This window comes from Solanum pennellii, chromosome 1 (genome assembly GCF_001406875.1).
Source record: "Solanum pennellii chromosome 1, SPENNV200".
Classification (NCBI taxonomy): domain Eukaryota; kingdom Viridiplantae; phylum Streptophyta; class Magnoliopsida; order Solanales; family Solanaceae; genus Solanum; species Solanum pennellii.
The window spans coordinates 84,385,201-84,399,183 of record NC_028637.1 but is presented as its reverse complement, the minus strand read 5'-3'; the positions used below and the strand labels follow the sequence as shown (position 1 = coordinate 84,399,183).

At 32.7% G+C, this 13,983-nt stretch overlaps 1 protein-coding gene across 4 annotated transcripts; it reads right to left on the bottom strand.

The window, feature by feature from the left end:
- Positions 1 to 440: 440 nt before the first annotated feature.
- On the bottom strand, positions 441 to 10,070 carry LOC107015974 (protein GAMETE EXPRESSED 2). Of its 4 annotated transcripts, none has more exons than XM_027918930.1 (17): positions 9,988 to 10,070; positions 9,580 to 9,903; positions 9,159 to 9,500; positions 8,642 to 8,968; positions 7,530 to 7,736; positions 7,362 to 7,450; positions 7,154 to 7,286; positions 6,529 to 6,837; positions 6,247 to 6,371; positions 5,748 to 5,965; positions 5,448 to 5,675; positions 4,236 to 4,465; positions 3,590 to 3,828; positions 2,521 to 2,677; positions 1,563 to 1,726; positions 1,281 to 1,375; positions 441 to 824 (listed from the first exon to the last, which is right to left on the bottom strand). In XM_027918930.1, exons 1-17 carry the CDS (start codon positions 10,052 to 10,054, stop codon positions 671 to 673), a joined length of 3,408 nt encoding a protein of 1,135 aa, XP_027774731.1. In that variant the 5' UTR covers positions 10,055 to 10,070; the 3' UTR covers positions 441 to 670. The 4 variants fall into 4 exon arrangements, with proteins under 4 accessions (XP_027774731.1, XP_027774726.1, XP_027774733.1 ...); XM_027918925.1 differs by having other exon boundaries at positions 9,580 to 9,906; positions 9,988 to 10,068; XM_027918932.1 differs by having other exon boundaries at positions 7,362 to 7,447; positions 9,580 to 9,906; positions 9,988 to 10,068.
- Between the last annotated feature and the right edge of the window lie 3,913 nt (positions 10,071 to 13,983).

Sequence of the window (13,983 nt, the reverse complement as noted above, 5' to 3'; positions counted from 1 at the left end):
CCCCCACTTTTTTTTTTTTTAAAGAAAATCATTAGCAAGAACCTACATAAAATTACATATAATAGGAAACACGAACAATTGTTTCAATCAGAAAGTGTTTGGATTGGATGCAAAGATTTCAGTTTCTAGATTGAAGAAATTACAATCTAAATTCAATTTAAATAAACTAGAATTTGATAAGATATTTTCTTTTACTTAAAATTTGGATATTGTGAACTTTTAATTTTGACTTTTGAACATCATCTCTAAAAGAGATTATAACAATTAACTTCTATTCACCTAATATTTTGCTTCTTCAAATATAGAACTTTCTACTACCAACAAAGATTAAAGGCTACCTTGCTGCCCATGCCGCATAATTCCAAATTAGATCAAGTACTATAATGGGTAAAATTATACTTACTAGCATTGGACAAACATACTATAAGTAAAGCTGAATATAAGACAAAAAATTCGGATATTCAAAAAATTGTACAACTAAAGTGCATATCCAATCCGAAATCCATGATGTAAAAATAAAAGCCAAACTAAATATGCAAAAAGTTCCCCCCAACGGACTATACAAATAACTAGCTTCACTTCCTGCAACATTAGTATTGACAAGTGCTGGCTATAGGTAATATAATAATCTAGTTCAATGTCCACAAGCAGATTATGAAAAAGAAGTTGATCATCTTAATAAACTTGAGGGAGGCTCTCCCAGTTGCTCATCATTTTCAGAAGTTGCAGCACTTTGCCCAGAAGGAGAAGTCATTTCAAGCTGATCACTTGAAGTAGTATTGGTGGCTTTAGGAAATCCTCCAACTCCAAGCTGTAGGCATGACCTGAAATATGTAGTTTTTGTTTTCACCATGTAGAACCGAACCTCATAAGACCAACGACTTCATTTTTAGTGCAAGAGAATACAGTTGAATAAGACTTTTTGCATGTTTGAACTGCGACTAACTAGTTTGCTTTTACTGAGAAACAACTCTCTGCTGGTAGTACATTTTACAGATTTAACACAGTATGCTCATCCTCAAAAACACTTAACACTGTATGTATTGTATCCTCTATAATCCTCCTAACCAAAATTTAAAATATTCTTAATCTTCATAAGCTTCCATTCACACCATCACAACCCTCAGCTTTAGTACAGTGTTAAACTTGTTTACGAATCACAAGATTCCAAACTTTCTAAAGCTTACAAAATGGTGCATCTTTCCCTAGTAAAGAATGACTTTTGATTCCAGCTTTCAAAAAAAAGTCAAACTAGAGCCATTTTATAACTATAAACTTACCGCAGATGGAATTTGGAGAGCTGGAGATTAGACATGAAGAAATTTGAACAGCATCCTCTGACTTGAGTCATCTTATCAGATAAATCCTTGGTTAACTGTACAGTACACAAAAGAAAAAACATATTATACAAGATCTTATTCGATTACTACCAATCAAGTATGGAATGCAACAAAAGAATAATAGATGTGTCACATTGAGGAAAAACATCAACGCGGATGCAAGGAGAAGATAAAATGCTGGCTTGTGGAGAACAACAGTTCTTGATTTAATCGCGTACTTACAGTTCCTTCTTGGGAATTCTGGACATTGGAGAGCTCAAAATCTTGTGAGGCCTGCCTCCTTTTCTCATTAATGAGAACAAATGCACATTTGCAAATGAAGAATAGAAGTATAACACCAAAAGAAAGCACCAGAATGAATTCAACAATAATTGCTGATCCAAAAACTGCAAATCAGATGCACTTATTATTATCATCCTGATAATTAATACCATAATAAATTGATAAGTTGTCAATGCTTCACTTATACCAAATGAAATTTCAGATAAAAAGTTAGAAACATTGCATAATTTGCTAGAAATTTAGGCTATTTCTCATAGAATTAATGTGACTTCATAAAGTTACCATGCATCTCCATTTCCATTAATTGCGTTTTGTATGAACCAATCAAGATAAATGAAAAAATTTTTTTGACAGTCTCATCAGAGACCTGTAACTGTGTAGTTTAACATTTCAAAATCTTACCTGAGATCTGTGGGAGGTAGAAGAAAGCACCATTTTCAGTTATGGCTTTACCTAAAGTAACACATTTGGGACCCTTCGGGGTGGGCCAGTGGTTTGAGCTTGGGACTTCCATGTTGGAGGTCTCAAGTTCGAAACCCCTTGACAGCGAAAGCAAGGGGTTTGCCTTCTGGATCGAGCTCGTCGCACCAGGTTTGCCTAGTGCGGGTTATCTCTCCTATGTGGTTTGCGAGCTATTGCATAGGAGAGGTGGTTTTACCCTTTGCGCACCCAAAGGGTAGCTGCTGCGGGTTTCCCTTGTCATCAAAACAAAAAAAAAGTAACACATGTGGAACCAAAAAGCTGAAGTATTTGGCGGGTGAAATGGAGTTTGGCATTAGGTAAGGTAAGAATTTAAAAGTGGCACCTGTGGTAGGCATGCACCACAAAGTTGAGGAAAAAAATGCAAAGGAAAAGCTTCATAATGACAAATGTTGCACCTATCTGATGCATAACTTACCATGTGCAAATAATGAACTCAGAGGTTTTTCTCTCATGAGACTAACTTCAACCTCAACAAAATGAGGCATTGACATCAAATCGGTGCAGCCTGGGTAGCACCCATAGTTCCCCATATCATTCACCGTCACAATAAGATTAGCACGATGTTCATTACCCTGCAAAGCAACTCATGTAGTTATGCAGATCGGAACATGAAAAGGGAACATGATAGATAGCAACATATATGACAAAGAATGAGTCCGCAATTCTCCAGTACAATGTAGAAGTGATAACATATCCATTTGCAAATTTAACTCTAACATCTCCAAGGATTTTCAGTATATGTCATACAATATAAATACAAATATCATCTAAGCCTCTATTATTGTTCACAGAGTCCTTAACTAGCCATAAAAGAAGTCATAGAAAAGGAGAAAAGGGAAAAATGTGCTTATAGAGGCTGCATTGCAGAAAACCATAACTGACTATCTTAGATCACTCATGATGTCTCGTGACACTGCCTTTGACACTCCCTGTGCCACTTCTCAAGTAGTGGTACATATACCATTAGCTAACCTACTGATTCTCGGTAGTTCATTGGCATAGTGGAAGAAAAAAACGAATGAACTGGAAAACCAACAGAAAAATATGAAAGAAGAGAGTGAAGTGAAAGAAACCATATCGCTCATTATTATTGTTTATCACATCTACCAATACTGTTTCTTGGTTTTTGTTTTGGTTCTTTAGTTCATTAGACTAGTTTGGAGGGGAGGTTCCAGGAACAGCATATGTGGCTACATTTGAAAGAGTGCCGCAGGAAACCAAAAGTGATCTCAGAGGGCAATAAAATCATTATCAGAACTAATCTTAATTCTTTCCACCTTGTACTGATTACCTGCTGTCTTATAAAACAGATAGTAAGCATAAGATCTGATTAGATTCTTTGTTCTTGATGCACTTATTGCAGACTAGGTAAACGATACTACCATATTATCAGGAAACAATACATCAACAATATAGCAAAGGAAGATATAAGGGAAAGAACCAGCCGAAAATGATAACAGTTGCTTAGAATCTCTAGAACACACATGATATAGCAATTGCTCCAAGACACTGTTGCAGTCTTCTAGTGTACCCCGAAATCTAATGCCTTTGGCTTTGACCATGAAATGTTCTGAGATGGTTACAAATGTCTGAAGAGGCTGCCACTGGTAGCTTGTTTTAGATTTTAATTCAGTTGTGCTAATGAGGTTAGCAGGAAGCTTTGTTGAAAGGAAGCCAGAGCTGACTTCCATGGAGAACATAACCAAGAAACGAGACACATTCCCTGAAATAAACTTAAATATCAAAACTGTAAGATTTGAAGGAGGAATGCGACTATGTTCAGATGTAAAAGTATCATATCCCTCTCCCTTATTGCAAAAGCATCAGCAATTATAAACGACAGAGGTTTCTCTGAGACTTGCATAATAGAAACCATTTTCAGCAGAGCACCACACTACCAGATATAGAATGTTTTGACCAGAAAAGCAGGGTTTTTTCTAGAATATAAAGTTCAGCTATCTATTTCAATTAAATAAATTGCAAATTACTTGGTGATATCCTTGATTCTTACCTATAACTCAACAGCAAAACTTAGCGGGACTCTCAACCTTCATTATCCATTTATTTTACAAACTACTAACAATCCTAAGAAGGTGCTGGGAATATCTCCTATTACAGTAGTACCCATACCAGGATAATGCAGTAGATCTGGATCTCCAACAAAAACAGCAGACTTGTTCCTGACTCTGCTAAAAATAGATACTTCTTCACTCCCTTGATCCATAATAACGAAAGGAGGGAGGTTGATCAATGGAGGATCATTGATAGGTTCAACGAATGTAGGAATATCTAAACTGTTCTTCCCATTTGTGTTCATCGTAGAGACGTGAATTGTATCAGTGCCGTAGAAGTTCTCATTTCTGATTCAAAGAAACACATGAGACTAGTTAACATAACATGTTTAATCCTACTCTAAAGTTATTAGTCATTCTCAGCATTTAATAGATTTCTATGTTCATGTTAGCAAGAAAGGCTGTCCAGGCGCGCTGGCTTATTATAATGTTTAAATATAATTTTATTGTTTTCAAAGAAGAGCAACTAGAATGAATGAAAGGAGAGGCAATAAGATAGTTATTCATGTTGTGTGACAGGAAAAGGAAGAAGAAAAGGTAAAATATGCTGATACAACAAAATTGTTCATAATTGTCAAGAATTATCTGTCTTCCGTTGCATAGACTTCTCACTAGAGGATGAAGGAGAAAGCAGATTGCCATGTAATCAGAATATGTGAATCTAAATTAGTCTGGAATATAAGAAATTTTGTTAGAAGAGAACTTTTGTCCAAGTTATACAAGAGTCCATATATTCTCAACCAGTTCCTAAATGTTGATAGAACAAGAATATTGCAGCTTTATCGGTAACTGGTTCATTACCAATGAAATGCTAGCACAACAATATTTTCTTCTAAATTGTTGGTTTATCAAAAGTTAATCTCAAAGAAACACTTCCAAATTAGAAATTCCCAACTATATACTTTTATTTTCACATATCATGTTGCTTTGTGAATATAGCACTATCAAGAAAAAACCTTCATTTTTTTACTAAAATATGATATTCCTATCTAATTATGCTCATAATTATTAATTGCTAAACTAATATGTTTATTCTCATCCATCATTCTTCTGGACTTTTACTTGTTCTTTCAGTATCTCCTGCTAAGAGCCTACTACACATTCTATACCTCAGACCCCCTTGAAAAATCTACACGTACACAAGGATGACTTCCCATCGTGAAATGGACACACTTATAGAAGGAAATAATATCTAGCCTACTAACTTCCAAAGAAGGAACAGATTTAGAAGAAAAATAAATGGTGAGAATTTATGTACAAATAGTCATACCCAAAATACTGCAGCGACTGTATTGCAAAATTGATTTCTTCTACACAACCTGTTAAAGTTAACTCAGAAGACTTTCCAACCTCTCTGAACGTAGAAGAAATACTCCAGGCAGGCTGCCAAAATTGCATTAACATAGGAGACAGAAAGACGATCCCAGATTGTGCATTAAATGTAATGCTGATTTTTTCAGTTGAATCTGAATAGATAATCTCAAGTCCAGAGAAACCACTGCATCCAGTTAGCAGACCAGATTACACTCTTAGACACCAAAGCAACACAAAATCTTAACTAGAACTTTACCCGAATCTTGGACTAATAACATCTTCAGTTGCCAGCAATTGACTTGGAACTGAAACGAACTGAGGAGGGATACTTAGAACAAATATATCCACACCACCGGAGGCAATGTTCCCATTCACGTCACATATTGTATAAGAGAAAGAATCCCTCCCGTTGAATCCTTTGAAAGGTGTATATCTAAAGAGATGGCCATATTGAAGAATTGAACCACGACCTGGCTGTGCATAGAAATTATATCGAGGCAACTTTTCACAAAGAAAACCAAAAAAGAAAGGAAAATATAAACACACAATCTAAACTCTGTGTTAGGAAAAAACTTGATCAGCTGTAGATAGACTACTTGATAACATATGTAAGAATAAATGTCTGAACACATTTTTATACACCTACGGTATACGTAGTGGAGAATATTCGACGAAGTTTCTTCGTACATCTAGCTTTTAGTTACAAAGCAAAAAGTATATAATCTTCAATTCATGTGTGATGGAAGTACACTTACCTTTGAAAATTCAACAATGGTAATGTTATGGCCAGCAAAATAGTCATTCTCTAGAGCATCAAAAGCAATTGAATCATCCTCCCAGACCCAGACCGAATCATTCTGTACTCTAGGGAAATACTCACCTGAAGGACAGAAGAAATACTAGGGTCAGATGAAGTTAGGTCATGAAAAGCAAGAAATTACCAATTTCAATGACCATGTAGTTGAACGATTAAAGTGGCAACTCCACATTATAACAAGCCTAATAATTTCATTTTAGCTTAAAAGGAAAGAACTCACTAGTGTATACATTTACACCAAAGGGGCATGGCATTAAACGCATTCCATCAAAAGAGGCACACAACTCATAGGAGCCAACATCCTTTGCCAGGTAGCTTCCACTATATGTGCCATCCTTATTATCACTAAAAGTCCATATTGAAGAACCTGAGCTGTTAACTGAACTAATCTCCAACTTTAACTTTGACTGCTGTAGGAGGACTAGATTAGAATATGAATCCATGAGTTGTACTGTGATGTCATTCTTTGTCAGCTTTGATACTTTTGGACTGGGTTTCACAAGTCCTGAAAGAGATGTATTAACTTTTCCTGCACCAAAGCAATGAAACATCATTGAAATTTGAGAATCAGAAGGTCCATGCATCATCATCCTCAATAAAGTTAGACAAATTAATGTATGACGTATACAAATGTTTGGTTGGATAAACATTGTGTTGCGACTATTGGTTGATTTTTTCAAATAATTCCCGAGCTGTAAAAATAGGACTATTTCAGGACAAATAAAAAAGTTCTGATATAAGTACCATCTCTTCATATCAGCAGAAAAGCACTTTTTCCCTAGTTTAACTCCTACAAATTAGATATTTCATGAATACGAATACATATTAAGAGCATAAACACGTACCTGCACTTACTGCCTTTCTGAATGGATGACCACCATTTAATGGAATATTTCCACAAAATACACGAATTTCATAGATTCCACTCCTCTGTGGTATATAATCAACATCAAAGGCACTAAATCTCATGTTTTTCGTCTGCAACCAAAAATTAACTATCAGTTCCGTCAATTCTAAAGCTTAACATAAAGAACACTATCAAAAAAACCTTACATCAAGGTTTGTTTCAGCCAGAGGAGTAAAAGCAAGTTCCACATCATTATGTGCACTGCAATTAAAATTTGTACCACATGGAGTTCCTACTATAATGAGGCAATCTATCAAAAAAATATCAACGTAAGTGTATCCTGTTTATCAAAAAATGAATTCTAATTTATATACCATGGACCATCTTCATTGGATGTATGCTTGCTTGTGGTTGATAGGAATCAAATTCATTCACTACTTTTACTTGCAGGCTTTCTAGTTCAACAAGTGAAGGATATAGATAAGCATCCTTCAATAAGACAGAGAACCTTGCAGCTTCACCAGCAACAGAGTCATTTAGACCTGACCCATTAACAATACTATTCATTCCATCACAATAACCTATAAAAATTTGAAATAATAGATCAGAAGCTAAATACTGGAAATGTACCTACTCTGATACATAGCTTCATACGCAGAAGGAATATCAAGATGATAAAGTATCAGAACATAATCAGAACAGGGCAAGCTACTTATTGCATTAACAAGCAGTTAAAGTTCAATCTGGTAAATTGGAAGAGATTGGGAACTTCTCATTTCTGAAATATTCTTCCCCAAATTTGAGATTGTTCACAAGGTTACCTGCTAGTGGAACCCCCGACATGATTTCTTTTCAGCGAGAAGCTCTTTTGAGTCTAAAATCTAATCGTACATGAACTGCTAGAGCGCTAATCAGGTGGCACAGAAGCAACTTAAAGACATAACTCCATAGATACTGTTAACTAGTGTAAAGAGTTAATAAGTTGTATGGCTGAGTTAGTTAAGTCATAAGTGTAGTTAGTTAAAGAATGCTGAGGTGGCATGAGTTAGTTACAAAGTTAGTTTTAGATATTTTGTATCTTTGGACTATTAGACTAGTATAAAGGCAGAGTTGTACGGATTCAGTGTATCAGTATTAGTTGCAAGGACTCTTCACTTTGATGCCGCATCCGTCTCAGACTTTTCAAAAATACACTACTTTCGGCAAATCCGACATGCACCCGTTGACATTTTTGAAGAGTCCGAGCAACATAGGTATCAGTGATCATATTCAATACAACTCTTCTTTCTTTCTCATTTCTCTGTAAATTGAGCTAAGGCTCAACCTCCATACATGGAGTTTTCAGATACCTAAGCTAACAGAAACAAAAATAACACGCTCAACAACTAAAATTTTAGAGCAATTTGTTGATATGAGAAAAGCATAATAAGCGTAAAGGAAAGAAACCGAGAAATGTAAGTGGCAGCAAACATAGTTGCTAAAGTACCTATATACACTGTAAAATGAAACGGCATATTTGAGATGGAATTATTCTGCTCTTTATGATATATCATAAGCTTGAAATCTCCTGGTTCCATTAAGCTGAAGGAGAACAACTGGATACCCAGGCCAACCTGCCTGAATTGAATATCTGTCACAGGAATAATCAAGTTTGTTCCATTTTCAATAACTTCAACATCAAATTCATACAACCCTGGAACAAGATTTCCATATTGATCGTGCTGGTGAATAAAACCTTCTACCACAGAAAATATTTGAAAGTACTTTGTGTCAACTTCCCACTGCAGCAAACATTTTGAAACAACCAGAAATCCTGCAAGATGAACCTATGAATCGGTGACTACATTCACTATAACCAAGGGCCACAAAAGTATCACCAAAAGTTTGTAAAAGATAGAGTGAAAATCTCTTTATGTCAAACCAAATGAAAATCGATTACAACTTTATAAATGTGTGAGCATAGTAATATTAATTATTATCATCCTTATGCTTACATGAATCACCTGGATTTACTATGAAGATTAGTGGAGAGCCACTCAATGTTTGGTTATCTCCGTGTATATTAAGTAAAAGAGTTCCAGCTGTAGCTGCAATAAACTCGGCAACAAGATAACCAGATGTATCCCATCCTTTATTAGTGAAATCAAGGATCGTTGCAACAGAACCATTGAAAGTAGATACAGAGAATGTAAAGTTATAAGAGTTGAGCCCTTGATCAGTTGCAGAAGATATATTATTCCCAAATGCATCTTTAGGAAGAATCACAAGTGAAGCTAGCATTCCTGCTGAAAATTCACTCACTCCATTCTTCCATGACACAATGCTTGCAGATGGATACATATTACCTTCATGTACAAAACGAACAGAATTTATTTTTATACCCAACCAATTCGAATTCGTATCAAATTTCGCAAATGAAAAAACCTGGAGTGACATGAAAATGCAGTGAAGAATCAAAAACATTGAAGTGATCATCAGTAATCAACACATTGAACAACCCAGTCCTAATGGGAATGAATGAAATCCTCCAATCCCCAAAATTAGCACCAAAATTTGACGAAACACCGGAAATGTAAGAACTGTTTCCCATCTTATCATTGACACTAATGTTGGGGTTGAAAGGGTGCTTGAGTTGGGCAGGATCAAAATTTCCAATAACTTTCACGATTATGGTTGCAACAGATCCAGCCATAAATGTATCATTGTTGTTCACCCAACTGAATGCAAAACTAGGAACTGTCGAATCTTCTTCTGCCAAAAGAAAATCAAAGGATTGTTTTCAAATTCTTTGTGTATTGACTAATATACATTAGAAGCGTTAGTTTGAATTACCTGATAATGATAGTTGATGAGAGATGAAGAACACTAAGATGGTGCAGAGGAGAAGTTGGTTCGCCATGGATGAGAGCGGGAGAAATTTGAGCGGTTTATAGAAAAAGTTTAGCGGTTTACTGCGTTTGGGGTGAAAAGTAATTTCCGTGAAGAAAAAAACATTTGAAATTTTATTATTTAAAAAAAACAATTTACAAGAAATATATATATATTTTTTTAAAATAAAAAAGACATGACAGCAAGTCAGCAATTAAGAAATATAGATCTTTAGATTCCTTAATATTTGATTTTAAAATATTAAAAAATAATTGTATTTCAAAGGAATTTATTTTCTAATCTAATTACTCCGAATTTAAAATATATTAACTTTTATCTATTTATAAATTAAAAAAATAAAAAAAAATAAAAATAGACACCTATCATCACCTTACACAAATAGTGAAAGATGTCAACTTTTCTAAAAACAAATTTAGTTTTTATTTAAATACATTTACAAATTAGTAAAAAATTGATTTTTTTAGTAAACGAAAGATTCAATATTTCTTTTTGAAAATACATCTAACAAAAAAATACAGATCCATATGCTAAATTTTTCTAATTATCTTTTATTAAAAGAATAACAATTTTAAAAAGGGAAAAATAAACTTAGATAAATTAATATTAACATTAACTTAAAAAGGGAAAAAATATTGCCAATTTAATTATATCTCTAAACTCTAAATTTTTCTAATTATATTTTATTGAAAGAATAGTATTGATTTACTTTATCTTTTATTATTTAAATAATATTGCTTTATATCTTACAAAAAGTAGAAAAAACTAAATAAAATAAAAAAAATTGTCCGTCCGCCATTTTAATTTTTTAAATACCAAATCGTCCACTAATTAACAAAAAACTGTTAATCGAAGAAATATAATAAATAAATTTTTTAAAACATTGTCCATAAGCCATTCTAAGCAAATAAATAGCAAAATCATCCACTAATTAACAAGAAACTATTATACGTATCCCGATTCGTTGCGTGGTTAGTTGATAAATGTAATCATAAATATTAATTTATTAAAAATTTTAAAATTTTTCTAATAATTAAATAATATCATCAAACAAATACTAAATTTAAATATGTGTAGAAAATAACTGTAACAACATCTTAAAAATAAAAATTCAAGTCCAACGAACTCACATACCAATCGTTCTCAAAAAAAAAAAAACTTAAATTATTTCCTTTTCATATTTTAAAATATGACATGTGAGATGTGCATAATTATTTTTTAATATTACATATTTAAGGAACATAAATATCAAGAGCAAAATAAAGAGATTCGATATATCCTTGTTTATTACTTTAAGTATAAATATTAGGAGCAAAATAAAGAGATTCGATATATCCTTATTTATTACTTTAAGTATATTATAAGGTTTACACCAAATTAATACATGCATGATAGGTGTTTAAATTCATAGTTCATTTTATTTCATTAAATTAAATAATAATGCATTTTGCATAGGGTTGATGTAAAAACCCGATGCGAATAAATTTTTGTCATATTATAACTTTAAAAAAGTTAGAAAATTTTCCCACTCATGAAACTATATTTAATTTAACACTTGTATTCTACTTTAAAAAAAACATTATATTCTTTAATTGATTTACAATATCTTTTAGCATTATTGTAGTCTTTATATATGTATTTTTTTTCTATTGCATTGAAATAGAAATAAATGAGTGTTTGATCTCAAAATATAATGTATATAATTTAATTTTTCATAAACTAATAAAAAATCTATTCATATTAACTCACTCTTATATAAATAAATAGTCAAATACATAAACAGATTCTAAACTTGTTGTGTTTTTCCTCTCAGCTACTTTAACTATGCTATTTTCTAATTGAATCATTGAATCACTCATAATTTGTTCCTTTTAAACACCAATGGTTGATGTGGAACCAGATTTTGTGAGGGTTCCAAAATTCATTAGTCTAATTGATAGTCAAACTGTTTGAGAATAATTGTGTTTTAATTCAATTCATTTGAACACATCAGAAAACAAATAAGACTAACACACAAACACCGGTGGTTGATGTGGGACCAGATTTTGTGAGAGTTGTTGATAGAAGATACATTCTGTTATTCCAGAATTCATTAGTCTAATTGATAGTCAAACTGTTTGAGAATAATTGTGTTTTAATTCAAGTCATTTGAATATATTAGAAAACAAATGAGAATAACACACAGTTTGTCTTCATTCCTTCAATCAAAATCATTATAATACAAACACAATTAAAGGCATTTACAACAGAAAAATCGATCAAAACTAGCCAACAGTGTTTAAAAAAAACAAATCATGGGTGATTCAATAATTCAATAGGAAAATGACGTAGTTGAGGTACCTCAAAAAAAATCCGACAAGTTTAGAGATCTTTTTATGAGTTCGGCCTAAATAAACCAATAGAAGAGAATATCAATAAAACCCCATAGTTTCCACACATACAAACGTGGAAATAAAATCAATGAGAAATATCAATATATCATGTGAAGTTTGATCACTTTGAATTATTTTATCAACTTTTATAAATAAAAAAAGAGAAATATTCACGTAATAAATAAATAAAAATGACCTGATTTTTTTAAAAAATACTAACCTAGATTTTGTGCTACCATTCGGATGTAATAGGATAAAATATATGGAGTTTCACTAATTCATTTATTTCTACTATTTGACCACTTCTTGATTTTATTTATTTATTTATTATTTAAAATACATTCAAACAAAAAAAAATTATCCGTAAATCAAATTTAACATTTCCCTATATTTTCATATTCAACATTTATTTGTTTTTCTTTTCAATTCATTTTTAACATTGTCTTAATATTCAATTTAAATGGTTAACGGTGATTTAGACATGAGATAGAATTTTTTTTCTTCCATATTAAAAATATTTAATCCTATTTAATAGAAGGACATGATCATATAATTTAGTTTTCTATTTAGATTAAATTATTTTTGGATGCTTTTAAATTTTTAAGGAGAAAAGTGATCCACCTGAATCCTGATCAACCATTTTTGCGTAATAAGATCAATAATTTTTTGAAGTTGCTAAAAATCCTCTTAAGCCAAGTCACAAACTCAACAACAATTACTTAAAATATGTACTGAGAAGCAAGGCTCATCTCATTAATCATAAAAAAGAAAAAAAAGATCACATAAGATTGTCAAAAAATGACTACTTATGATGATTTAGAAGGATTCCATAGAAATGAGAATTTGTTTTCGAAATGTGTTTCTTTATTGAAGATAGACAATTAATAGTTAGTTAGAAAAACGTGATTAATTATAACTAATTAGTTAGTTAGTTAGCTAGTCTAATCAATATGGAGTTTGTTATATTTTCCTCTCTGTATAAATACTGTACATGTTACCTTGTTGAGATTAGTTAATACAATTTCATAAAGTTCACAATTTACAATTCCTCTCTCTAAATCTCAATATGGTATCAGAGCTACTGAATCAATAATTCTTTGATTCTTTCTCGGACTTGGAGATCTCCATTGACGACCATTGACGAAGAGTTCAGAAACAGAGTTCAATAACTGAGATGGCGATTGACGATAGCACGTATGTTACTCCTCCAACACCAGAAACACTTGAAACGATTGAGACAAAGAGGAATCATCCTCTTTATCTCTATCCATCAGACACTCCTGCATCTGTATTGACCACTGTACAACTCACAAGTTCAGAAAACTACTCATTATGGAGTAGATCGATGTTGATTACTCTACGAGCCAAGAGTAAGCTTGGATTTGTTCTCGGAACTTGTCGAAAACATGATTACTCGCCTGAATTGGAAGAATAATGGGAAAAGTGCAACACATGTGTCCTCGCGCGGATCATGACCACAGTTTTGAAAGAGTTATTGATTGGAATCGTATATGCATCAGATGCCGCAACAGTGTGGGAGGATTTGAAGGAACGATTTGATAAAGTAGAT